We start from the raw sequence: 23206 nt of genomic DNA on the forward strand, positions 1-23206 counted from the left end.
ATCATGGGCTGGGGTGTCAGGAAGTATCCCAGGGCATGTGAGCAGCTATTTCACACACACATCCCAACCCTGTGTGATGATGGTACTTTCAAGGTGGGTGTGATGGAGGAGAAGGTGAAACTGTCCAATCTGAAGAATGTGGACTCAGCCGGCAGCCTGCACCGGAAGTACCAGGAATTGCTGAAAGCCATGCAGAGCAAAGATGAGCTTATCAGCCAGCTGGAGGCACAGCTGGAGAAGCAGGTAAGTGCTGACTGCAGAGCGGCACCAATGCCCTCTGCAGCATCCATTGCCATTGGCCACACCTTCATGAACAGACCCCCTGCTTGAGCCCTCCGTTGGTGGGGAGCTCACTCCCTCCTGAGACTGTTCTTTTGCATGGAGATTTAACTATTAGAAGGTACATTGGGAGCCAGGCAGGGGATGGATATAGTGGGGAAAGAACCTTGGAGGCAAATTGATCTGGGTTTGGATCCCCTCGCTAGCACCTGCTGCTCTCTGTGGGCAAATAAGTCATTGATTCACATTTTACACATCTGTAAGGTGGGGGTTATAATACGCCATAGGGCTGTCCAGAGAGTGAACACAGGTATCAGACATGAAGTTGGTGTTTGGTAAGGCGAGCCTGTCTTTCTCCACCCTGGCCTTGACATGACACCTGTGGTTATCAGAGCAGCTCACAGCTGGGCAGTCAGCATCGGTCACCTGGTTGGCCAAAGTTTCTCACTGAACTTGAGCAGGCAGAGGCCAAAGTTGCTGCCTCCTCTGAGGCAGGCAAGGCCTCTTGTCCTGAGCACATGGGTGCCCAGGAGAGGCCACTGCCCAGCATTCCAGCTACAGTTAGCCCCTTTGCTCCAGAAAGGGTATCTGAGAAACATCAGTCCGCCAATTCCCTGTATCTAGCCACCTCCCCTTTACAGTTCAGTTAACTTCATCCGATGCTGTGCCTTCCTTCTGTCCTTGGCCTTACCTACTGGTTATCCCCTGGTGCCAGAGTGCCATTATTTCCAACAAACACCCTTACAGTGTGACCAGATGACTTTTAATTTTCCACATGAGTATTCTTCCATGAAGGTCCCAGCTAGTCCCAGAAGTATTTTCCCACCATCACAGGCAAATTTGTAATCGTTCATCAGCATTCACTGAACATACCCATTGTGCGATGTGCCTTTGTATGTTCTGCGGCACCCCAGCATGTGTTCCTGAAAAATCATGGAAAAATAGAATGTGGACACATGCAATCTTTAGCCAGTCATTCATTGACTTTAAAGATACCTTACCTCCTTTTTTGAGTGGTTCACAGAAGTGGCAGCATCTGGGGATTAGTGGGCAAAATGATTCCTGCTGAAGCTTAGATCAGAAAAAAATCATTTTACAATAATAAAAGGCCAGAATAGAAAGAATGCTGTTCTACAAGTCCGTAGACCTGGGTTTAGTTCTGGCTGTGCTGCCCAAACTGACAGAGGCAAGTCACTTCACCCTCGGGGCCTCAGTTGCTGCAGCCCTATAAAGAGGGTATCAAACTAGGTCAGGGGTTGGCAGACTAGTCCTTTAAAGGGCCAGATAGTAAGTACTCTCTGGTCTCTGTTGCAGCTCTTCAGCTCTACTGTTGTATCACGAAAGTAGACAATTCGTAAATGAATAGGCACAGCTGTGTTCCAGTACAGTATTTATAAAAATAGGCAGGGCAGGGGGAGTGGACCAGGTGGAGGCCTGGACTGTGGCCAGTTTGCAAACCTCTTAAACTGGATAACCTTAAGGTCCTTCCAATGTTCATTGTGAATGTTTCTTGTGTATCAAAGGACAGCATTCCATTTTCATTTTGATTTTTTATGCAAGCCCTAACACTTAGGTTATTAACCAGTTTAGAGTTTTTTTGTTTTTGTTGCTTAAATAATATTGCAACTAATGATTCCTAAGCTGTGGGTTTGTTAAGTCAGCAGTGTATACATTTAAAACTTAACAGGGGCGCCTGGGTGGTTCAGTCAGGTTTTTAAACATCTGATTTCAGCTTAGGTCATGATGTCGTAGTTCGTGAGTTCGAGCCCTCCATCGAGCTCTGTGCTGACAGCTTGGAGCCTGGAGCCTGCTTTGGATTCTGTGTCTCCCTTTCTCTCTGCTCCTCCTCTACTCATGTTCTGTCTCTCTCTCTCTCAAAAATAAACATTAAAAAAAATTTTAACTTGACAGATACTATCAAATTGCTGCCCCAGAAGACCTTGCCAATTTGTATAAGAGGGATTGTTTTCCAACATCCTTGACAATATAGGATATATCAGACTTTTAAATTGTGTTAGTCTGATAGAGGAAAATGTCTTTTATGTGCATTTTTAAAATTATGATTGAGGTTGAACAGCCTTTCATGGTTTTCTTTCCCTTTATTTCTCTTTCTGTTGACTTCCTGTTAATATTCTTTTTGTGTGTATTTATTTGTTTGTTCAAGTTAGCCCTCTGTATGTAAGTCATTTGTGTTGTAAATCATCCCTCAATTGGTCTTTTGATTTTGTTTAAGGAAACTTTTTTTTTGTCATGTAGTAATTTACAGTGATAGTATAGACTTTATTAGTCTTTTTCTTCATGTTTTTTGGGGTATGTAGCATGCCTAGGAAGACTTTTCACACTTTAAGAATATTTTTAGGGGCGCCTGGGTGGCTCAGTCAGTTAAGCATCCAACTTTGGCTCAGGTCATGATCTCGCAGTTCGTGAGTTCGAGCCCTGCATCGGGCTCCGCGCTGACAGTGCTTGGGATTCTCTCTCTCCCTCTCTCTCTGCCCCTTATCCACTTGCACTCTCGCCCTCTCTCTTTCTCTCTCAAAATGAATAAACTTCAAAAAAAAAAAAAGAGGGGCGCCTGGGTGGCGCAGTCGGTTGAGCGTCCAACTTCAGCCCGGGTCACGATCTCGCGGTCCGTGGGTTCGAGCCCCGCGTCAGCCTCTGGGCTGATGGCTCAGAGCCTGGAGCCTGCTTCCGATTCTGTCTTCCTCTCTCTCTGCCCCTCCCCCGTTCATGCTCTGTCTCTCTCTGTCTCAAAAATAAATAAATGTTAAAAAAAAGAGTATTTTTAAAATTCATAAATGGATTTATTGTTTTTCCATCAGATCACCCCCCTCTAATTGCTTGATATTCCTTCTTGGGGCTTCCCACCTCCAGTTGTTCACTAAACCGGTGGCTGCTATGACTAATGAAAGGCCCTCTGTTTCTTGCAGAAGCAAATGAGAGCTGAAGAAGCAAAAGTTGTCCAAGAAAAAGCTGCAAAGATCAAAGAATGGGTGACCCTGAAGTTAGCAGAGGTTAGTTGAAAACTCATCTCGGGAAGCCTGGAATGCACATGCAATGCTAGTGGGGTCCCTCCATCCCAGCATTTTTCTGCCTCCTGTTTGTGGGGCCTTGACTGACCTCCGTTGTGTTAACCATGTGTCCTCCATTTAGCTTAAACCCTGAGACTTGGCATTTTCATCTTTCCCTTCCTCCTGTGGTGCTTGGGCTTCCCTAGAGCTCGTGATTAGCTTTGTGTTTGGGGAGGAGTGAGTCTCACTTCTGAGGTGTCATGCCATTTTCTTCCTGAAAGCACACACACCCTTACGTCTACCCTCCCCACTTCCTCCTCTGTCCTTTCCATTCTTTTCAAGTGGTTTTTGTGGTGGTGGTAAAATATACATAAAATTTACCATTTTCACCATTTTTAGTGTACAATTTAGTGGCATTAAGTACATTCACAATGCTGTGCAACCATTACCACTGTCTATTTCCAAAACTCTCATTACCCCTAAATAGCACCTGTGTATCCATTAGACCGTAGGTCCTCTATTCTCTCATGCAAGCCCTAACCCAGGGACCCAGTCCCTGACCACCCCAGTGCCTTTTTTTTTTAATTTTTTTTTAATATTTGTTTATTTTTGAGAGAGAGAGAGATAGAGCATGAGCAGGGGAAGGGCAGAGAGAGAGAGAGAGAGAGAGAGAGAGAGAGAGAGAATCTGAAGCAGAAGCAGGGTCCAGGCTCTGAGCTGTCAGCACAGAACCCGACACAGGGCTCAAACTCATGAACTGTGAGATCATGACCTGAGCTGAAGTCAGATGCCCAACCAACTGAACCATCCAGGTGCCCCCTGATAGTCCCAGTCCTGCTTTTTCCACCTCTAGCCGTTCATTTCTGTAGTTCATCACTTGCTGCAGCTTAATTTAGGAAAACTTGGGGCTGGAAGCTACAGTGATACTTGCAACAGAAAACAAAAAGCAAAACAAAAGGGAAGGGATTTGAAGTTTGGAATAGAACAAACATCAACTTTTCTTCCTCTGTCCTGACACAAGTGATTCATACGTGCAGGAGCTATTGGCTCTTTTTGTCTCCCGTGTCCTGCTGTGGATGCACATCTCAGGTCACCTGCTAGACGACAAGTGCTTGGGAACAGAACTGATACCTGGTTTGCCTCCATATTTGCTAAAAGGTGCTCCAAAAAGTGGGTTGGGTTTTATTCAGAAGAACATGTAGCAGCCATGAGATGGGTCTCATAGATAGTAAGTTTAGTAAAAGAAGCCAGACCCAGGGGTGCCAAGTGGCTCAGTCGGTTAAGTGTCCAACTTTGGCTCAGGTCATTATCTCACGGTTTGTGAATTCAAGCCCCGCGTTGGGCTCCGTGCTGACTTCTCAGAGCCTGGAGCCTGCTTCAGATTCTGTGTCTCCCTCTCTCTCTGGCCCTCCCCGCTCACACTCTGTCTCTCTCTCTCTCTTTCAAAAATAAAATAAATATTAAAAAAAAATAAAAAATAAAAAAAAGCCAGATCCAGAAGCACATACTGTGTAATTCCATTTAGACAAAAATGGGCACCACTAAGCCAATGTGTGGAGGGTGCATACTTCGATGATGAAACCCGGAAAGCAAGGAAGTGAGTCTCATATACCTAGAAGAGCGGTTGCCTTTGTAGGAAGGGAGAAACACATGGCCAGGAAGGGGCAATTTGTTGTTGACAGTGCTGGCAGATTCCTGTTTCTTGACCTGTGTGGTGATCACATGAGTAGTCACTTCACAGTCATTTGTTAAGCTGTTCATTGATGTGATATGTAGTTTTCTGTGTATTACATTTCACATTTTTTTTTAAAGAGGTTAAAATATCTAGAAAAGGTGCAGGGGCTGCCAAATAGACTTCTGTCTCAACCCAAACTGGTTAGCCCAGAGGAAGGGGGTAGGTCAGGGCTCCCTGGGAGGGTCAGCCCTGGATTACTGGGGCACCAAGTGTTGAAAGATTTGATCTTAAAAAAGGATTTTTAATCTTATTTTGAATTCTATGCCTGAACCTGTAGGTTGAGTATTCTAAATCTTTATTTTTCTTTTTGGGCAGCTTGAGATGGAGAATCAGCACCTGAGGAGCAGTAATCAGCAGTTGGTAGAGCAGGTGGGAGCCCTTCAAGATGCTCTAGAAGGTCAGTAGGCCCAGCTTTGTGTGTGTGTGTGTGTATGTGCGTGTGTGCATGTGCGCACGTGTGTGTGTTAGGGCGTGGGCCGAACCCGAGGAAGCTCTCAATATGCCTGTTTTTCACCCCAACCACAGCTCTTCAGATGGCACCTTCGGGAAAGCTGTTGGTGGCCCCCCAGGAAACCCCAGAGCAGGATTCTGGCTCTTCGGGGCCAGGGACCCAGCCGACAGGGCAGGACCGTGGTCCTCAGGCCCAGGGTCCCCTGAAGGCAGCTATGCCTGCACCTTCTACAGGTGCTCTGCAGAGCAAGGACTGTGTTCCTAAAGCAGGAATTTCCTTGGAGGATTCGAGTTCCATCACGGTCCATCCTGGAGAAATATCAGAGGCCAAGACCTTTCCGCCTCGCCTGGGAAGAGAGGGCTCTCCCCGCCGGCTGTGTGTGAAGTCTCGCACCCACAGACATGGTTCAGCTTCCTGGGGTGAGGGCCTGGTCATTGCTCAGGGTGGGACACTCCCTGGGACAAAGAACTCTGCCAGGGAAGGTGGTCCGGGCTGCAGCCTGACTCTCCCGAAGGTGCGGGCCCCCAGCAACCCCCGGGACAGCATCCAGCTGGCCAAGCGGCACCACAGCCAGCCCCAGGTGGGCCCTGGGCCCTTCAACCACGTGGTGAGCATTGAGGTTGGGACCCTCTCAGCCCTCCACCCCTCCAGCCTTCCTGAGGTGGAGGCCCGAGCTGAGCTCCGGGAGGAACCAGAAAACATGGAGATGGAGGAGCAACCCCCAGCTGGGAAGAAGGAGGAAAGAAAGAGCCCGAAGGCCCCCAGAGCTGAGCCGGAGGAAGTGGATTTGGGCAACAAACCTCCCACACCCCCTCTGCACCGGTTTCCATCCTGGGTAAGAGGCACAACCTGGGAGCTGGGCAGAGCGGCAGAGCTGCTCATGAAGCACAGCCTCATGCCTTCACGCCAAGTGTGAGATGAGGCTCTCATCCTCACGGCCAACCGGCAGGGGGTGGGGCCAGGAGTGACTGGATGGTGGCTGGCTGTCATTTAGGAGCCTGTGCCACGCACCAAACCGGGCGCTTTGTGCACATTTTCTCATTTAATCTCCGCGACCCTTTGAGGTGGTGCAGTGCCGTGGTGAAGAGCACAGGTGCCAGAATCAAACCAGTAGAGTGGAAGTGCTAACCGCGTCACCTGAGCTAGTTACTAAACCTGTGCGCCTCGGTTTCCCTATCTGTAACGGGGGGATAATAGTACTTCCCTTACCAGGCTGTGGTGAGGGTTGAATGTGCTAGCAGGTGCCTGTGGTGGTGGTTCACAGTAAGTGTTGGCCGTGATTGTTATTTCCGAGCCTTAGCTTCCTTACTTGTAACACTGGATAAGAGAAGGTGATGTCTGGGGGCATTGCCTCAGAATCGATGATCTGGCATGGGGAACACCGAGGAGACAAGATCAGCCGTGCATTAATCTTTACAGAGCTGGGTGATGGCTACATGAGGTCATTCTTTATTCTCTTCATTCCACTTTTGTGTCTGTTTGGCATTTTCCACGATAAACAGTTAAAATAAAAATGGGGGGCGGTGGGTGGACATGAATGAGGTTGTATAGGGAGTGTGGAGGATGAGATGAGATACTGGGTGTCGAGTGTGTAGCTCAGGGCCCAGCATGTGTGCAGGACCCTGTGTGAGGAGTCAGGTGCTGTACCTCTTACAGATGGGAAACTGCTGTCCCCACAGACTTAGTTACTTGCCCAAGGTCATGTAGCAGTCAGTGAGGAGCCAGGCTTTAAATGTGGGCCCCGCTGCCTCCAGAGCCCAGCTCTCACCTTCCAGCTGTACTGCCTCTTAGGGGACATCACAGTGCAGATGTCAGCTTCTTACTCATGCTTGGACCCCTGGATGCGTGTGAGGCAGGTGGTAGGAGACGTCTGAGTGTCAGGCTCCTGGCAGCACAGGGAGCAGGGTACGGGGGTGGCGGTTGGGTACTTCAGGGCGATACCACCTTACACCACTGCTCGGAGAACCGCCTTTTCAGCAGCATCTTCTGGGGTCCCCTTTTGAAATGCTGGTGGTCCAGGGAGTCTCAGCACCCCAGGCATATGTGTCACATCCTTAGCAGTGCTTGCTGGCCAGCACTGATCACTGCAGGGGGGCCTGATAGCTGCAGACACAGCCATGCCTGGGAGTGGGGCCTCTGGGGAGGGCTAGGACAGTCTTCAGGCCATATGCTGCTGACCTGTCCCTGAAGCTCCAGGATCATGGGAACATCACACAAGGCACCTCCCCAAGAGGAAGGGTGAGGTAGAGGGGAGAAGAAGGAGTGGGCAGAGAAGGAGCAAAGGGGTGGGCAGGGTAACAGTGGAGAGGATGTTGGAAAGGAGGGCAGGGCCAGGCCAGGCTGGACCACCGCAGACCGTCCCTCCTCTTTTTCATTATTGTCTGGTAACTACAAATGCGCTAGAATCCAAAAGCAGAGGCAGGCGGTGAGGGAGCATTCGGGCAAGGGATGTGACAAGAGGGCTTAGCAGGTGTTACCAGAAAAACATGCTGCTCACTTTTGCCATTTTTGCCAAAATATAGCCGTCCACCGTGATGGCTCAGAGCAGTTCTTGTGTTCTGCCTGTACAGGTTAAGAGGGTGTTGGGGGGAGGAGGAGAGTGACACAAGAGGAAAAGGGAGTGAATATAAGATGCTCTGGAAAACATTTTCCCCATGTGAACATCAGGGAAGCTCTGGGGATGAAGGTTTGAAGGGGTATCAGGTGTTCCCACAGGCCCTCCCTGCTCTCAGCTGGGTCCTGGGGACCCAACAGTCGGCCATACCAGCCTACAGAGGAGCTGTCTCCTGTTCACAGCCCTCATTGTAACTTGCTCCCAAGAAACACAAGATAGGTGCCTACCCTCTCTTCTCAGGTGGCACCACCTGGGCAGTGACCATCTGAGAGGAAATCAAGACTAGAAATTGGAAATTGAGAGGGCATTTCTCAGGGGAAGGAGGCAAATATACTGATTCACCAATTCAAGCATGCAGAGCCATTTTTCTGTTGATTCTCAAAACAACCTTGTGAGTTAGGCAGTCAGTCGATAACTTTTGTGAAACACTCCCAAGTCTGTTTTACCCAAATCCCTCAAGCTTTGCTTACATTCTGTCGGTGAAGTTAAAGGAATTCCGTGACCAGGACTGGCAGGACCAGTCTCTTCCTGGGATCCCCTTTCTCACCACCCTGTCTCTTACCTTCCCATCCCTCTGCTCAGCTCAGGGGAGGTCCCACCCAGCCCTCTCTCCCCCACGTGCCCCAGAGCTGCTGCTCCTCTCTGGGGGACATCCCACTAGCACCTCATGGCCCTTCCAGCCCCAGTCCCGCTGCCTCCCTGAGCCAGCCAGGCCCACCTTCCCTAGTCCTTGTGACTTTCCTGTCACCTGAGAAGGTCTTTGTTTCTCTTTGCCTTGAGTGGAGAAAAGAGATCTGGAAAAGCACAGGCAGAGCCTCTGGGTTGTTTGATCAAAACCGTTAGGAAAGCTCCTTAGGCCTGTGGGCCTCTTTCAGACCCAGGAACGCCAAGGGGTAAAGGAGAACTTGAGGGTGAGGGTTCTACAGCGGGATTCAGGGTCCAGGTGAGCTTAGACAAGCTTTGCAGGTTGGGCCTAACCATGAACGTAACTTTGTTAGTGTTGGAAAAAATTGTGTCCTAGCTTCCAAACAACTGGCTTACAAAAGGGCATGCCTTTGCCATGGGGCTCTGACTTCCTCATTATCAACACTCCAGCTTCCAGGGGTGAGAGCCAGAGACCCAAGACCTCTAAAATGGGTAAGATGCAGAGAAACAGGTCACTGACCCTCTCCTCTTGAACTTCTTGTGTGGAGACAAGAACTGAGTATCTGTTGGATGCTGATTATATTCCAGGTGTTAGATGTTTCCATTAATGATTTTATTTGATTTTTGTAACAGCCTGACAGGTGAGTATTATCTCCACTTCAGAGCTGAGGAAAAGGAAGCTCAAATATAACTTGCCTAGGATTACCCCAGCTGTAATTGGCCAAACGTGGATGTGGACCTAGGTCCACAGCCATCCTTTTACCTCCACACCCAGGAGGTGCTGGGCTGGGCACAGAGCTGGACTCTGACCCTCTGGGGTCTTCCATTCCAGGAGAGCCGGATCTACGCGGTGGCTATGGCTGGCATGCGGCTCTCAGACGCATCTCCCAGAACTATTGCCACCTGTTGCGGTGAGTCCCAAGTGAGCCCCAAATGGTAGACAGGGTGGGCATGCAGGGAGAAGACTCTGAGTAACACTCTGAGGGCCACCTGGTGCTCCATCCAGGCACCCTGTTCCCTCCCCCAACAGGTGAGGTTCAGTGAAATCACAGCCAGGGCTAAGGGAAAAGGAAGCTGTGCAGACAGGAGTTGCTCATTACATGCCGAGTGGGCGTGGCCTTGAACACCAATTACAGAGCTGGAGGAGTCGTTAGAGGCGGGGTCCTCCAGCCCAGCCTCCCACCTGCACTGGCTTCCCCTCTGTAGCACCCAGGACTGGGAGGGGGCGGGACATCTCCCCCGTGCCTTGATTTAGATGAGCCCCCTGAAGGAACCGCATCCCCGCCCTCTGGCTCCTGAGTCACTAGCCAGCCACTGAATCCCCACAGTGATGTGAGGGCTCCGTAGTCTCATGGTTGGTAACTCACCTTCACATGAGTGGGACTGAAGAAATTCTCAGCCCCCATGCTGAGGATTGCCACCCTACCTGTCACCTGGAGTGCTCTTTCAAAGAACTCTCTCCATGGATCTCCTCCTCAGTCTGCCCAGGTCTCTGCTACCGCAGGCTCCTGAGTGAGTTATGGCATCTGAGTTAAACTCATCCTTCTTTTCCACCCCCTCCAGCTTCAAGCCCTCCTGCCCTTGCGTCCCCTGGGCCTTTCTCTGGCCTTGTCTACAAGAATGTCACCGTGCCTGTCTACACAGCCCTGAAGGGGGTAAGAAGCTGCTATCCGAGGAGGGGGTGTGCCATCCGGGAGGCCCCATTCATTCAGTGGGGCTCTAGGGTCAGGCTTCTGCACACACGTGACTATGGGCAGGGAGCTCAGCACCCATATATATGTAATTTTATTATTTATTAGATCTTAATTATAAAACGTGTATGTTTACAAAAACTTGAATCCATATGATCATGGGCAAAGTGGAAGGTTAAAGTGAGGCCTATGCCTGCTCCACCTCTCCTACCCATCTTTTCACACGTCTGTCCCGGGAGGACTTCTTCCAGAACTTCTCGTATGTGTTCAAACGTATATTCCTATGTGTACACTCATAACATCTCTATATATTTTTCTTTGAGTATAGTTGGCACACAATATTACATTAATTTCATATCTATGTATTTTTTTTAACAAAAATCAGGTTTAACTGCAACATAATGTTTTCATACACATTTTTGTCTCCTTTTGTTATTGGTTTTTGAGATCAAGATAGTAATACTTTGTAAAACTTTTTATAGAAGAATCAGAAAGCTGAGGCACCTGGGTGGCTCAGTTGGTTAAGCTTTCCACTTCGGCTCGGTCATGATCTCATGGTTTGTGGGTTCAAGCCCCACATCGGGCTCTGTGCTGATAGCCTGGAGTCTGCTTCAGATTCTGTGTCTCCCTCTCTTTCTTCCCTCCCCCACTTGTGCTCTGTCTCTCTCAAAAATGAACATTAAAAAAAAAAAGAGAAAGCCAAAAGTGAAATCTTCTTTCACATTGCTTCTCCCTAATTCTTCACTCCAGAGGCAGCTATCATTAATGTTTATTCTGTGAGGCCTTCTGATGCATCTGCAAATATCTTCTGTGTCTGTGTCTCTGTCACACGCATGCTTGCACGCAGCGGGGATCATATTACACACATCCTACCCTTTGCTTGTTCACACTCCCATCTTCCTGCTATACCTCCATGCACAGCTCTGCTTCCTCTTTTAGGGCTATCTGGTACCCCTTGGTATAGATGCCCCATAGCCACCTTAACCTGTCCTCCACTGATTGACAGTTTAGGTCTTCTGTTTTTCTCTAAAATCAGTGTTGCAATGAACATCAATGTGCAGATATATCTCCGTGCACTTACATATAATGTATACGTACTTCCATAGGACAGAATTTTAGAGGTGAAATTTATGGGCAAATGATATGCATATTTTAAATTTTGGCAGGTTATACCAAATTACCTTCTGAGAGGTTCTGTCACACTACGGAATATCTTTTCCCCCACACTTTCACCAACATTGAAATGGTCTTTTTAAATGTTTGCCCACTGAGATGGCCTCTTGTTTCCTTATCCCCACACGTTTTTAAAGCTCCTGTCTCACACTTGGCCCATGGAGTGGCATTCTGGACCCCTAGTGGTGGGAGCAAGGGTCACACTGCCAGGTGTTCAGCCTAGATGGGGCAGCTCCTTTGGGGACCACAGAGGCTGGTGTGGGGGGGCCGAAGGCCCAGGGGAAGCATGGAGGTGAGGAGAGTAAGGTCGGAGCTGTGCTGGCCACACCCTGGGCACATGGAGCCAGAGTACACGTGCCCATGGGAAAGGGGTTGTTTTGCAAGGGGAGCTGCAGTTGGGGAGGGGCCTGTCTTGCAGAGAGCCACGCAGATCAGCACTGTACCCTTTGTGGACGAGTCCTCTGGGTCTGACGATGACTGCAGCTCTCAGGCGAGTTTCCGAACTTCGGTCCCCTGCTCTGAGTCCAGGAAGACCAGTGGACTGGGCAGCCCTCGGGCCATCAAGAGAGGTACAGAGGGGGGAGCAGAAAGGTGCGGGGTATAGCAAGCAGACCCTGACCTCCTCCCCTGGGTGGGTGTACCCGGGAGTCCCTGCTTGACCTTTGCCCATGACCCTGAACTCCAGACTCAAAGGTCCTGGGTCGGTGAGGAAGGCTCTGCAGCTCCCGGACTGTGGAAGCTGGGAGAGGTTTGGGATCCAGGCCTTGATGACTCCTTCTTCAGCAGGCGTCTCCATGTCCTCGCTGAGCTCCGAGGGAGACTACGCCATCCCCCCAGATGCCTGCTCGCTGGACAGTGACTACTCAGAGCCTGAGCACAAACTACAGCGCACCTCGTCCTACTCCACCGAGGGGCTGGGCCTGGGTGGGGTAAGCTGGGAGTGTGGCTGAGTCCGGGCAGGGTGGGAGCAGATCCCTGTGAGATGAGGGGAATGGTGAGGGCTGGGGCAGAGGGCTGCAACAGATGTGAGGCCCCGAGGAGTGGGCCGGGCGGGGGAGGGTGGGTGTGCAGCTATGAAATCAAGTACACACAGACCCTGTGAGGAAGGAGAAGGAGCCTGGTGAGCTCCTTAGCAAACCAGGGCTGGCCAGTGGGAAAGCACACTGTGGCTCACTGAGTTACTTCGTTTTAACCCCATGCTGGCCCTGGAATGCTGAGAGCTGACATTTACTGAGTTCTTCCAGTGTGCCAGGCACCATGCTCAGTGCTCTTCGTGCCCGGTCTCGTGTGTCCTCACCATCCTCTCAGAGCTGTTAACCCCATTTTACAGATAAGAAGACTGAGGCTCAGAGCCGTGCCACAGACCCACATCACTCACTCCCCAGCGCTTGTCCCACACCACTGTGCCACTGTGTCTTCATCTCCCCTCTGCCCCAGCCTGGCTGATGTGCCCCTTGTTCCCCAAACCTCGCTCTCCCTTCCTGCTGCCTGCAATAGCCTTTTCCTCCTCTTGGCTTGTCTTTGAAGGAAAGCTGACTTTTCCTTCCAGGGCCGGTCCAGATTTGGCTCTTCCCAAAGCCCTTCTTGGCCATTCTCTCCCTCATGCAGCCCCTGGTCTGCCACCTTCTCACAGTCAGGTGTTGTCTTCCCCCGCCAGCAGGACCCTTCCACAGCGGGACCACCTTTGCTTTAGGCTAGTTCTGTTTGAACCCTTAGCAGGGCATGGTACCCTGAAAATATATATAGTAGGTACTCAAGAATTGGTTTTTAATTGATGACAAAGCAGTGACTCAACTGGGCCATTTTGTCCTGTATGACATCTACAAACCCAAGTGATTCCCTTTTTCTGTCTCCCCCTCTTCCCCCTATACCCTCCCACCCCCATAGGAGTCCCTGGAGAAGTCGGGCTACCTGCTAAAAATGGGGAGTCGGGTGAAGACGTGGAAGAGGCGCTGGTTTGTCCTGAGACAGGGACAGATTATGTACTACAAGTCCCCGGTGAGACCCTCCTTCCCCAGAACGGTAGTCAAAAGGACCCCACCCCAAACTCAGAACTGTGATGGGCTGAAAGAGGGGTGGTATGGCCCACAGCCAGAGGGCTAGGTCTGGCAGGTGGGGAGAGGCGATCTGGCTGGGCACCCAAGGCTTTGAGCCTTACATGGGGCCATGAGGCTGGTTACTGGTTCTTGGAGTCAAATCAGGCACGGAACAAAGGCAGTTCTAGATGAGTTGGCTGGGTGATTCCTTCTTACTTCAGAAACTGATTTCTCCTAATGCCTGGTCCTGTAAAAGAAACTGTTCGCAGGCTGCCCTCACGTCATCTGGGTTGTCCTAACAGAATGCATTACCTCTTTCCACCTCCTTCCTGTACAGTTTGGAATTAGGAAGCCTTGGATGTTGGGCTCCAGTTTGACAAGACATCCCTGGGGAACCAACAGTAATGTTTTCAGGAAGGCAAAAGGACAGTGTCTCTTGTGCAACTCCAGCTGATTGTCCGTGGCTGTCTGAACACCATGTTGAGGATACTGGGCCTGTATCACTCAATGAGTAGTTATGCTGTGACTGATTAGTAAGGTGTGCAGGCACACTGGGAAGGGTAATGGGGATATATTTGCCACTTATTTCCACACTTGGTTTAAAGGCTGTGATAGAATTTAAAGGTTCTATAGCTCTGTAATAACCTGGTGGCTTCTGACCCAGTTTTAAAGGCTCAATCTATGCTTTTTGAGGCCTGGGTTAGGATCCATGTCTCTAGTCATTGCTCCATTTAGCTAGAACTGGGATCCAGAACAAGTTACCCATCATACCACAGCCCAGGAAAGCTTAGGAATCACTTTCCCCTCTGCCTGTGGCCTGGAGTAAGATCTGAAAGGAGAATGATGTGCTCTGAGAAGACTCATACCATTTTCCTCCCCATTCCTGTCTTACAGAGTGATGTCATCCGGAAACCTCAAGGTCAAGTGGAACTGAATTCCCGTTGCCAAATTGTTCGAGGGGAGGGTGCACAGACATTCCAGGTGGGCGTTGCTAGCAGCTAGGATTTTAGACACAAGAGGTGCTAAGTTTGGCTATGACTATGATAGAGACAAAGATGAGGCAAAATGAGCATGTGTGAAAGACATCACATCCACATTTGGATGTGATCCTAATTTGTGAGTACTGGGAAGGAAGAAGAGACAGAGTGAAGGTAAGAGAGACCGGGAGAAAACAATAAGGAAAAGAAGGGAGGGAGTCCCAAGGTGGGAAGAAGGAAGGCCCAGTGGTTTCAGGGATTTGTGCCACCTCAGAGCCAGGTCCCTGGCATTCCATCCTCCTGTCTCCCTGCCGCTGGCCCCCACTCTGCCCTCCACAGCTTATCTCTGAGAAGAAAACCTATTACCTGACGGCTGACTCACCCAGCCTGCTGGAGGAGTGGATCCGAGTACTGCAGAGCCTGCTGAAGGTCCAGGCCATTGGGCCTCTGGCCCTGCCGCAGGGTGGCATCAAGCCCACCGTGAAGGGCTGGCTGACTAAGGTATGGGAGGAGCTGGTGGGGTGGAACGTGGGCCCCGAGAGCCAGGGGGCCAGGAACCTGGGTCTTGCCCTCCTTACAGCTCCTGTCTGCAGGAGTTTGCTCACAGGGATCAGCTGGTTGGCCTCACAAAGTGTCGGTGAATGAAAACAGAGACCAGAGTTGTTAGCACAACAGTTATCATCAAGACAGGAGGGAAAGGAATGTCTTGTACCTATTTCAAGGTTATTAGGAGTTGCTGCCCATCCCTGCCTGCATCTACCGTGCCTCAGTATGAATAGTGGGAGGGTGTGATGTAGGCGAGGTAGGTGTGGCCCTTCAAAGACAGAACATCCCAGACCTGCCCTAAAGGTGTTTGAGGTAGGGCTTTTCTGGCTATGAGAAGCAGAGTTCCTGTTAACCCCAAGAAAATGGAAGTTAACAAGGAAGCACATTAACTGGATGAGAACGCCATCAGGAAGCAAAGCCCCTCGTATGAGCAAGCTCAGCAGTCTTGGCTCTGTCTCTGCGTCTGTTTCCCCTTTCATTCTGTGCTCCTGTCACTCTCCTCTGTCTGTTGTGCACTTGCTGTTCCCTAGTGATTTATGTGTTAGCACCAGGGGTGTTAGCATCCCATGCCTGCCCTGGGTGGCCTTGCCCTCCCTCTCAACATCCATAGAGCTGACTAGCAAGTTCTTCCTGTGTCCATATGCTTGGAACAGGACATCTGATTGGCCTGGTTAATCTTTTAACGGCATGTAGTGCAAGGGTGAGTGGGGTGTTACAGGGTACCTGCCACGGACCTGTGCTGTGAAAGGGCTGGTTCTGTTAGTAGGGCGTCTGGGTGGCATCTCCACTAAGGACCTGAGTTGACCAGGGGTTTTGAGATCTGCCTCCCTGTGGCTTCTCTTTGCCAGTCCTGGATTTACTTCTGGGATTACAATGGTTCTCACAATGCTGTCTTAATTTCTGTCTTCTAGGTAAAACATGGCCACTCCAAGCTGGTCTGGTGTGCTCTTGTTGGGAGAACCTTCTACTACTATCGGAGCCATGAGGACAAGGTACTCCCTGGCTTCCTGATAGCACCCACTCTCTGCTTTCTCCAGACCACATTCCTAATGCAAGGCCCAGTTTCTCCCTCTATCCCATCTAATTCCACCACAAGCACGAAGCCAGCTGGTTGGATCCCTCTAGACTGAACGGCCCACAAATTCCACCTGTGGGGTCTATCTGTGCTTCACCAGGCAAGCCTCAGCCAGGGAGCTGTAGTTAATTCCCTCATCCCGTGACCAGGCCACATCTATGATGCCCAGCCCAGCAGGGACTGAGGTGAAGTTCAGAAAGAAGACACTCCCCCATTCCCTGCTGGCTCTCCCATTCATGGAAGGCTCATGTTCGCAGCGACCCCTGGGCCATCTGCCTGTGCGGGATGCACGCATAGAGGAAGTAGATCGATCCTGTGACTCAGACGAAGACTATGAGGCTGGCGGAACCAGGCAGTTGCTTTCCTCCCACTGCACCCTGGTGATTCACCCCCGAGAGCACAGCCCTACCTACCTCCTCATTGGCACCAAGCATGAAAAGGTAAGGGAGGGGGCTGGGCCTCCATGGCCAAGCTTGGTCCTGTGATTCTTGTCTTCCCCTTTTCCTTTCTCAACCTCCCCAAATTCAAGTTTCTTTCCTTCTGGACATTTTGGCAACTAGTATTCATTCCCTGGTTGAACTATTCCTTATACTGAATTCACTCTCAGTGACCAGCATCTCTCCACTGGGGCCGTGAGATAGCACCTCAGGCGTAGAAACTTGGGTTCATGTTCACCTGATCCCAGGTCTTCCCTCTTAGAGACTGTTGGCCTTGACTTGTGTCAGCCAAACTAGCCTAACTTTACCCTGAGCTTGACCCTTTCAAGGAAGCTTCTCTGGAGCTCTTGTCTCCATTCTTCGCACTCCAGTCTCATCAGATGGCTTTCCATCCCCTTCCAGGACACGTGGCTTTACCACCTCACGGTGGCTGCAGGTGGCAGCAGTGCCCGGGTTGGCACTGCCTATGAGCAGCTCATTGGGAAACTGATGGATGGGGAGGGAGACCCAGGTAAGGCAACGGTGGCCGTCACTGCTTGGGTTGGAGGGTGGCGGCTGGGTAACGGTTGGTCGGAAACCCAAAGAAAGCATTTCTGTTAGCATTTATAGCAGCGTTTCTGAAGCTGTTGTAAAACCATCTAAGCCACAAAAGGGCATTCCCATCCACGCTCCAGAGCCCCTGTTTCTGGTGAGATTCTGAGGTGACCACTCTGTATCTGGGGGAGTTTATTTGGGAAGCAGACTTTCCAGTGGGTCAGTGTTTTACATTGTTCACTGCAGCTTTGCTGGCCGGGCAGAGAGTTGAGGAAGGAACGAAGCTGGTTAAAAGTTTGTTAATCAATGAATGAAGCCTAAACTGGGATTAGACTAACCTAAGCCTAGGGTATCACAGGGTCTTTATTTTGCTACTGATTCTCAGGACCCTGAGGAACTAATGGCACACGCCGCACACCCCTTCACTGCTCCTTGTGTGTTCCCCGCTGACAGGCACTGTCCATCCATACCTGACACTGCAGGGAGGGGCCTCTCCCGCACACACATGCTTGCACGCAGGTACCCACGGCCCCACACACTCACCCCCACTGCAGCCCCACGAAGAAGGCAGTAGCCACCTTCCTGTAAGCCGTGCTTGTGAGCGTGCTAGATGCAGTGTACAACTGCATACCCCCCACTCTGCGGATAAATCCGGTGCAGTCCGTGTGTTCCAGTTAACCCTTGTTTTCTTCACAAATCAGAGTGGGAGTGGAGGTGGGAGGCAAGTTCCCTCACCCCTGATGCTGTGCTTTGGGCAGATTCCCCTCTCTGGAGGCACCCCATGCTGTGTTACAGCAAAGACGGGCTATACACCTCCCTCACCACCCTGCCCTCCGAGGCCCTGCAGACCGAGGCTCTCAAGCTCTTCAAGGTAAAGCGGGAATGGAACCCAGGTGCACCAACAGGTGGCGCCCTCGCCGCGTACCCAGACTCTCCCAGAGCAATTTGCCCACCTTGGTGGTGCTCAGGTAGAAGAGACCCATGTGGTTAGGGGGAGCTCACAGAAAGATCTGAATGGAAGGGAAAGAGTCCCACAGCTCCCCCCCACCTCGCCCCGCTGGCCCCCCCCCCCCCCCCCCCCCCCCCCCCCCCCCCCCCCCCGCACAGTCAGTTATGGTGGGGAGGCATTCCCGGCTTCCTTGGGAAGTGCCGGTGAAACTCCCCCTGGAGGAACTCCCTTTCTCTTATAGTGAACAGCAGGAAAGGCCAGGTTTATGTTGCTTCTGGACCTCAGAGATTCTGACCTATTTTACAGTGTTCTTTGTGTCCGTCTGAATGTCCTCTTTAAAAAAAAAAAAAAGAATGTCTTGCTTATGTAATGGACACATTTGAAGAAGGATAGATTCTATCTCAGAGTAGCCTTCTCAGCAGGCAGACATGCTCTCAAGCGGTGACAGTGCTCCCTCTTAGAAAGGGCTTCCTACAGTGAACTGGAGCCTGCCTGGAGCCCTTGGGGGGGACGGCCCAATCTGCCCACTGTCACCGCGGATGCTAGTCAAGGGGCTGTTGGTCTGCCCGGGCCCACCACCATTTTCGTGCCAGTCCTGCCAGCTTTTCATCAACGTGCCTGTGGAAGCGGCCTCCGTAGACTATCACGTGTCCCTGGCCCAGACGGCACTACAGGTCTGCCTGGTTCACCCCGAGCTGCAGAGCGAGATCTACTGCCAACTGATGAAGCAGACCAGCTGCCGCCCACCTCAGAAGTACTCCCTCATGCAGGTGGGCATCCTGGGGCAAAACAGCTGATGGGGCCATTGGCAGGGACTGCCCAGGAGCCGGGAAGGAGGAAGGAGGGAATGGAGCAGGTCCCCTCTAGGCCTGGTGGCCAACGGGCAGCCTCAGTGCTCAAAGCTGCCTCAGTACACCTGCCTTCTCTGTGCCCCTTCTGGATGTCTGTGCATAGTCAGATTGGGTGACTGCCGTTCTGGACAAAGCCTGACCAGGATGGGCCATCCTGCCGTCCACAGAAGGTGGGGGGCCCTGGTTTGGAGAGCACTGAAGCCTTGGTAGCTCAGGACTGTGAGGGCGAGCATTGCCGCAGACCCAGCACTCACCCCATGCTGCTTGTTCCCTGGCAGTGCTGGCAGCTCCTGGCTCTGTGTGCCCCACTTTTCCTGCCTCAGCACCACTTCCTCTGGTACATCAAACAGCAGCTCCAGCGCCATGCAGATCCCACGTGAGTGAGGGTCCTTTCCTATGCCACTCTAGCGCTGCTGACGGTGGCATGGCGAAGAGGGACGGGGGTACCAAGATGGGTCAAATCACCCTGCCCCTGTGGTTTGCACAGGGGTCATGGAGACACGGAGACCTCAGTGCTGTGTGCACAGATGGGCATATGGAGGCCTGGGCCGCTCTGCACACCAGTCTGTGTATGTGTGTTTTGTGGATGTGCTCACGTGAAGCTCCGGCGTCCCCAAGTCATCCCCACATTTTCATGGTCTGTTGCCATGTTTTTCTGACTTCCAGAGGAAAGATCTCTGCCAGCAATTTGCAGCACATAGGCCCTGAATGACAAATTAACACCCCAGACCAGAGTGTCACGTTTTTCACAGCCTGCTCAGCTGCGGATTCGGTCTTGGCTAGGTCAGGGTAGGCAGCCAAGGTGTCAAGATGGCAGGGGTGAATGAATTCCCTGGGATTCTCTTCTTTCTTCCCTGTCTTTTTAGAAATGAAACTGGCCAGTATGCCACCTACTGCCAGCGGGCAGTGGAGCGGACTCTACAGGTGGGGGAGCGGGAGGCCAGGCCGTCACGCATGGAAGTGGTGTCCATCCTGCTGCGCAACCCCTTCCACCACTCCTTGCCCTTCAGCATCCCCGTGCACTTCGCCAATGGGACTTACCAGGTGAGGAGGCCGCGTGGGATCCCTCTCCTGAGTCTTCTCATATCACTGGCCCAGAGAATATCTTTGGGCCAGGTGGGTGTTAAACCTCCTTAGGCTTGGCAGACTCTTAATAATAGGCAAACCAGCAGGATGGGCCTGGGGTGTGGAGGTGGGGGTGGGACCGTTACTGCCTGTGTGGAGGGAGAAAGGAGCTGTAACTCCAAAAGTGCTCTGCTGTTTGGCACCTGGGAAGTAGATCTTTAGAAACCACTGCACGAACGGGGAAGCCGAGACATTGACCAAGAAAGGGGCAGGACAAAAGACCTCCAAAAGAGCAGCAGTCAAGGAGCAGCAGAGCTTCTGTCTGCTTCCAGCTTATAGCGGGCCGCTTGTCTCTGAAGCACTCACCCTCTGTGTGTGACTATGGAAACCAGCTTCCTTTAGCTTTTGCATTTGCCCTTGCTCCTCTCAGCCAAGCCTTTCCACCTCCCAGATACACGCGTCCACTAGCCGGAATGAGTTCCTCTCGGGAAATTTCCTCTAGGACTAACACCTCTCTCGTGCAGGTGGTTGGTTTTGACGGCTCCTCCACAGTTGATGAGTTCCTCCAGCGTCTGAACCAAGAGACGGGCATGAGGAAGTCATCCCACTCTGGCTTTGCCCTCTTCACAGATGACCCTTCTGGCAGGGACCTGGAACACTGCCTGCAGGGGAGCATCAAGGTGATGATGGTCTCCCCGTAAGCCAAATGAGCCCCTCCTGGGAGACCTCCAGGCTTCTGGGTTTTGGTGATGGGGAGAGAGCCCCCTGACTGGTGCCTTACTGTCCCCCAGCCTGTTGGGTTTGGAGTCCAAGGTGCTCCCCCAAGCCAGCATTTTTGTGGCATCCTAAAACATACCCGTACAGGCAGAGAGAAGTTGTTTGTGCCCTTGTCTCCACACTGCTCCCGCCCTTGAAGGGCTGTGCAGTGTCCAGGGGAAAAGCTGCTTCTCAGCGTGGTGTAGGAAGGATAGGGAGGCACTTGTCACCAGCAGCTCCAACCGGGGCTGCTGCCAGTCACACAATCCACACACGGAGGTGGGTAGCTGTACACCTAGGTCCGCTGGATGTGGTGCTGTTCCCTGGCCCCTCAATCTTTCCATCTGCCAGGGCCTGCACTTACTGGTTCAAGCAAATTGTAAGCAGGTAGATCTGTATGGTACCTCTACAAGTAAAGGACCCTTGAATGGGATTTCAGACCTATCTTGTCTGGGATTAGCAGACAAGATGTGAAGTGTTTGTGGGAACGTATTGTAGCATTGATGAGTAGGAGTGTTTTGGTTCTGTGTCTGCTCTTTTTATGGCAATAGGACAAAGGCTTCTATAGTCTTTTATTTACCATTGCCTGGAAAAACTATGCCACATATCTTGTTTATAAATGTCAGGGGGTCTGTTTGGCTTTGTTACACGGTAGGCCTCTGGGTATACTTCAAGAGAATAGCAGTCGGTGGAATGGAAACAGAGCTGGTAATATGAGGCCATGGTTTTTGACTGACGCCTGCCTGGCCTCTGGGAAAGCCCCCTCAGGTGTTAAGGCCAGTGGGGGCAGCCTTCCATGCTTTGCTGCTCATGCCATGCCCAGGGCCCTACCTCTGTCTGTGAGGTTGTTATAGACCCCTCTGGTCCCAGGCACGTGAGGCCTGCAAGTCAGCCTCCTAATGGAGGACAGTCACTCGATGCTGCCCTGCTGCCCTGCCGCCCTGCCTGGGTCCTGCCCCAGATTGGTCCTTGTTCTCTTCATCAGGGGCTTTTCTGACTTTCCTCTCTTGCCTCTTTTAAGATCTGTGATGCCATCTCCAAGTGGGAACAGGCCCTGAAGGAGCTGCACTCTGGAAAGGCTGAGGGTGGCACACGTGTGGTGAAGCTGATGTACAAGAACAGGTCCTGAATACTGCCTGAGGGTGGGGCCGAGACTGAGGGCTGCCACTGGGGCGCCACTTGCCACTCCCCCAGCTGGATGGCCTGTGCTGGACAGGCAGTGGATCCACAGATAGAACACTGTGTAGTGGTTGTTAGTTGGGGCCCCAACTAATGAGGCCAACTAATGAGGCTCTGCTGATCCTCTTGGAGAACCTGGACAGCTCAGGCTCTCGGTCCCTGTACCGCACGTACGTACACACACATGCGCACGCGCGCATACATACTCCTGCCAAGGAAACAGACCAACCTTGTGGGATGGCTGCATGTGTTACATTAGGAGAGTGAAACTTTGTATGAGCACTATTTAAGGCTAAAGGATAAATAGCTCCTATAACAATTCCAGGAAATATAGAAGTAGATACCAGGATTTTTTTTTTTTAATCCATCTGAATAAGAAAATCCCATCCCAGGTATGTCTCTAGGCAAATAATTTCCATTAGTCTCTTGGAATCTTTAACTCATCCAGTTCCCTAATAAGCTCTGGTTCCAGGGAGCAGATCCCCTCCCCTGATCCAGTAGCGTGGTGGTGTATTCAGGTGTAACATGTGCCACTGTTGCTGAGATCTAATGGCCCTGTATCTGCCCTGTGTCATGTTTAGTTAAGTTTTTCTGGAGGCAATAGAAATACGCTCACAGATGGTATAAAGAGAGTAGTTTCTTTCTTTGGAAATCAAGATAAACAGAGGCCAAGACAACCTCATCCATTCAGGATCCCAGCTGAGTCTTGGCTTCTTCTGTCTTCCCTGTAGGCTGTACTTTCGGAGTCAAGTCAAAGGGGAGACGGAGCGGGAGCGGCTGCTGCTTGCCTCCCAGACTAGCGGGGAGATAGTGGCAGGGAGGTTTCCTGTCAATAAGGAGCTGGCTCTCGAGATGGCTGCCCTGATGGCCCAGGTAAGGCAGTTCAGGAATTGGCAGGATCAGGGCACCGTGTCTGAACTCACACGTGGAACGTACCACACAGCCTGAAACAGGAGACTGCAGACCCTGTGGTGCCTGAGGGGAGGGTGGCCTCGCTGTCCCTGGCTGTGGAGGGAAGCTGACTCCTTACCCAGCAGAGCCCTTCGCTGCAGGTACAGGTTACGGACAGAACACTGGACGTGGAATCCAAAGATTTGCCTTTGAGTGCTACCCGCCTTCCCACTGTGAGATTTTGGCCAGGTCACTGCAGTGGTCTGTGCTTTAGTTTCCTTGTCTGTGTACAGTAAACAAAAATGCGTCATTGC

At 51.4% G+C, this 23206-nt stretch overlaps 1 protein-coding gene across 5 annotated transcripts in view; it reads left to right on the forward strand.

Moving 5' to 3' along the window:
* Window positions 1-23206, forward strand: part of PLEKHH1 (pleckstrin homology, MyTH4 and FERM domain containing H1) — a 53932-nt gene that overhangs the window by 23953 nt on the left and 6773 nt on the right. For 3 of the 5 annotated variants that reach the window (XM_047862228.1, XM_047862229.1, XM_047862230.1), the window contains exons 4-24: window positions 94-243; window positions 3207-3290; window positions 5338-5419; window positions 5548-6308; window positions 9565-9643; window positions 10296-10387; window positions 12015-12165; window positions 12380-12525; window positions 13484-13594; window positions 14527-14613; window positions 14949-15110; window positions 16067-16147; window positions 16488-16670; window positions 17070-17178; window positions 17960-18072; window positions 18744-18920; window positions 19280-19377; window positions 19868-20045; window positions 20591-20746; window positions 21844-21944; window positions 22733-22874. In XM_047862228.1, coding sequence (XP_047718184.1) covers window positions 94-243; window positions 3207-3290; window positions 5338-5419; window positions 5548-6308; window positions 9565-9643; window positions 10296-10387; window positions 12015-12165; window positions 12380-12525; window positions 13484-13594; window positions 14527-14613; window positions 14949-15110; window positions 16067-16147; window positions 16488-16670; window positions 17070-17178; window positions 17960-18072; window positions 18744-18920; window positions 19280-19377; window positions 19868-20045; window positions 20591-20746; window positions 21844-21944; window positions 22733-22874 — 3243 coding nt within the window. The remainder of the gene's footprint in view (window positions 1-93; window positions 244-3206; window positions 3291-5337; window positions 5420-5547; window positions 6309-9564; window positions 9644-10295; window positions 10388-12014; window positions 12166-12379; window positions 12526-13483; window positions 13595-14526; window positions 14614-14948; window positions 15111-16066; window positions 16148-16487; window positions 16671-17069; window positions 17179-17959; window positions 18073-18743; window positions 18921-19279; window positions 19378-19867; window positions 20046-20590; window positions 20747-21843; window positions 21945-22732; window positions 22875-23206) is intronic. The other 2 variants (XM_047862232.1, XM_047862231.1) reach the window with 2 other exon arrangements.

The sequence above is a fragment of the Prionailurus viverrinus genome, chromosome B3 (assembly GCF_022837055.1).
Source record: "Prionailurus viverrinus isolate Anna chromosome B3, UM_Priviv_1.0, whole genome shotgun sequence".
NCBI lineage: Eukaryota > Metazoa > Chordata > Mammalia > Carnivora > Felidae > Prionailurus > Prionailurus viverrinus.